The sequence below is a fragment of the Salvia splendens genome, chromosome 9 (assembly GCF_004379255.2).
Source record: "Salvia splendens isolate huo1 chromosome 9, SspV2, whole genome shotgun sequence".
Lineage (NCBI taxonomy): Eukaryota > Viridiplantae > Streptophyta > Magnoliopsida > Lamiales > Lamiaceae > Salvia > Salvia splendens.
In genome coordinates, this window is record NC_056040.1 from 26,829,423 (window position 1) to 26,832,173 (window position 2,751).

The following is a 2,751-nucleotide window of genomic DNA, read 5'->3' on the forward strand; positions in this document are numbered from 1 at the left end:
ACAACATTTTGACATCTCGAAAACATTCGTGCGAGTGTTCCGTGGCTTGGCTTTTTGACTAGCATCTGTATAGTAACAGATGTGACATTATTTTGCGACACCAAGAATGGTTGTACGAAAGTCCTCGGTGGAGGCAATTTTTCCCTGTACATAAACTTTTATATGAAAATCTACATGTTTTATTTCCTATCTTTAGTGATATCTGTTATTGGTTGTTTGAATAAAATTGAAGTTCTCTATCCTCTGAATCGTTTAATCTTTCCAACAATAATAACTTACCGGGAAATATTTTATCGATAGAAAATGCCGCCAAGGATAGCCGGGCGACCCCGAGGGAGAGGAAGGGGACGTGGTAGAGGACCACAACCCGAGCCCGAGGAACAATACGTAAACCATCCGCCACAATCTCCACCTCGACCACCTTCGCCTCCACCTGCCCCTACAGTGGATAGGACAATCATAAACACCTTTCTGAAAAAGAAGCCTCCAACATTTGACGGAAGGGGCGACCCCGCTGAAGCAGAATCATGGATACGTGCGCTCGAACGCTTGTTTGACCTACTGCAATGCACAGACGAGGAACGTTTGGTTTGTGCCTCACTCCAACTGACAGGGTCTGCAGATTATTGGTGGGAGGCCTGCAAGAAGACAATGGCCCCACATCAGCTGGAGGGCCAAACTTGGGATCAGTTCAAGACAGGAATCTACGACAAGTACATCCCCAAGAGCTATAAAAAACAAAATGAAACGGAGTTCTACAACTTGAGACAGGGACGAATGTCAGTGACGGAATATGATCGCGTCTTCTTTGACCTGTCCAGGTACGGTGCTGATCAAGTGGACACGGATGAAAAGATGTCCGAGAAATTTTGTACTGGCTTGAGGCACGAAATAAGAGTAGCATTGGCCAGTCGCGGCGGACTACCATAGTCTGAAGCTCTGAAGCTAGCTCTGGACATTGAGGCTGCATTGCCTAAAGAAAAACCCGCGCCCAACCCCACAAATATGCCACCGCATACCTCGTCTCAAATCCCAAGAGATAAGAGGAAATGGGAAGGAAATCAAAACCAGTGGGGACAAAAGAAACCATGGCATGGACCACCCCCACCCCGTCCACAGAACTTTGCAAGACAGCCTACCTTCAACCCTCCAGGGAACACTCAGCCAAGGAATCCCCTTTGCCCCAAATGTAACAAGCCCCACGGCGGGATATGCAGGGCCAGAGAGATGACTTGTTACACTTGTGGAAAAAATGGCCACATCGCCAAGAACTGTCGAAATGGACCCCAGGGATGGAATGCACCAACTAACCAGCCCGCACAACGTCAACAACTGCGAGCTCTGCGGGCAAACACTCAGGACTACCATGCCCCGCATCCACAACGCCCGAGCCTTCCAACACAAGCCAGGGCATATGCTTTGGGATGAAACCAGCAGAGAAACAACTAAGGGGATCTAGCAGGTATGGTCACCCTACTGAACATACCTATTGTCCTATTGTTTGATACTGGTGCTTCGCACTCCTTCATATCCACTTCGTGTGTAAACACTTTAGAACTCACACCAGAACCAGCAGAACCTAGAATAACGGTGTCCTCACCAGTAGGAGGAGTTATAGAAATCAACAAAAATGCTCGAACCTAGAAATTTTGCTCGGAGAACGTAAGGTTGTTGCTAATAACTTGGGGGTCATGAAAATGGAAGATGTCGATATTATACTAGGAATGGAATGGTTGGCCAAGAACCATGCCACCATCAAGTGCAACGAAAGACAGATTCCTTTCAAACTCCTAGAGAAGGGCGAGTTGAATTCTATGGAATCACGATGAACAAGCATAAATCCATAATTTCGGCCCTACAAGCAGCTACACTTGTGAGAAAAGGATGTCCCACCTACCTCGTCTACTTAAGTGAAGAACATAAGGAAGAAAAGAAGAATAAGGATGTGGAGATTGTACGTGAATTTCCAGACGTGTTTCCTGATACGCTACCCGGACTACCCCCAGACAGACAATTGGAATTCACCATTGATTTAGAACCAGGAGCTGCGCCAATCTAAAAAATGCCATACCGAATGGCCCCAAAGGAATTGGGAGAACTCAAGTTACAACTGCAAGAACTTTTAGACCTGGGTTTCATCAGACCCAGTGTGTCACCATGGGGAGCTCCTGTACTCTTTGTCAAAAAGAAGGATGGAACCTTGAGGATGTGCATAGACTACCGAGAATTGAACAAGGTGACACTCAAGAATAAATACTCATTGCCAAGGATAGATGATTTATTTGACCAGCTTAAGGGAGCCAGTGTATTTTCAAAGATTGACTTAAGATCTGGGTACCACCAACTGAAGATCCGGTCTCAAGATGTACCCAAGACAGCTTTTCGCACCAGGTACGGTCACTACGAGTTTGTTGTAATGCCTTTTGGATTGACCAATGCCCCTGCGGTGTTCATGGATCTGATTAATCGCATATTCAACCCGTATCTCGACAAATTCATCCTGGTCTTCATAGGCGACGTCCTCATCTACTTGAAAAATAGAGCGGAACACGCTGAGCATCTAAGAACTACCCTCGAAACGTTGAGGACCGATAAGCTCTATGCTAAATTCAGCAAGTGCGAATTCTGACTGAAAGAGGTTAATTTTCTTGGACACATTGTGACGGCAGAAGGAATTCGAGTGGATCCAGCGAAGGTAGATACGATACAAAACTGGAAATCTCCAACCAGCCCGAACGAAATTCGGAGTTT

At 46.2% G+C, this 2,751-nt stretch overlaps 1 protein-coding gene across 1 annotated transcript; it reads left to right on the top strand.

The window, feature by feature from the left end:
- Positions 1-303: 303 nt before the first annotated feature.
- Positions 304-930, top strand: LOC121749365. The gene has a single exon (XM_042143939.1). The coding sequence runs from the start codon at positions 304-306 to the stop codon at positions 928-930; it is 627 nt and encodes a 208-aa protein (XP_041999873.1).
- The last annotated feature ends 1,821 nt before the right edge of the window (positions 931-2,751 follow it).

Excerpts from the sequence above, each read along its gene's own strand:
- LOC121749365 (XM_042143939.1), top strand. The coding sequence starts at position 304 with ATGCCGCCAAGGATAGCCGGGCGACCCCGAGGGAGAGGAAGGGGACGT.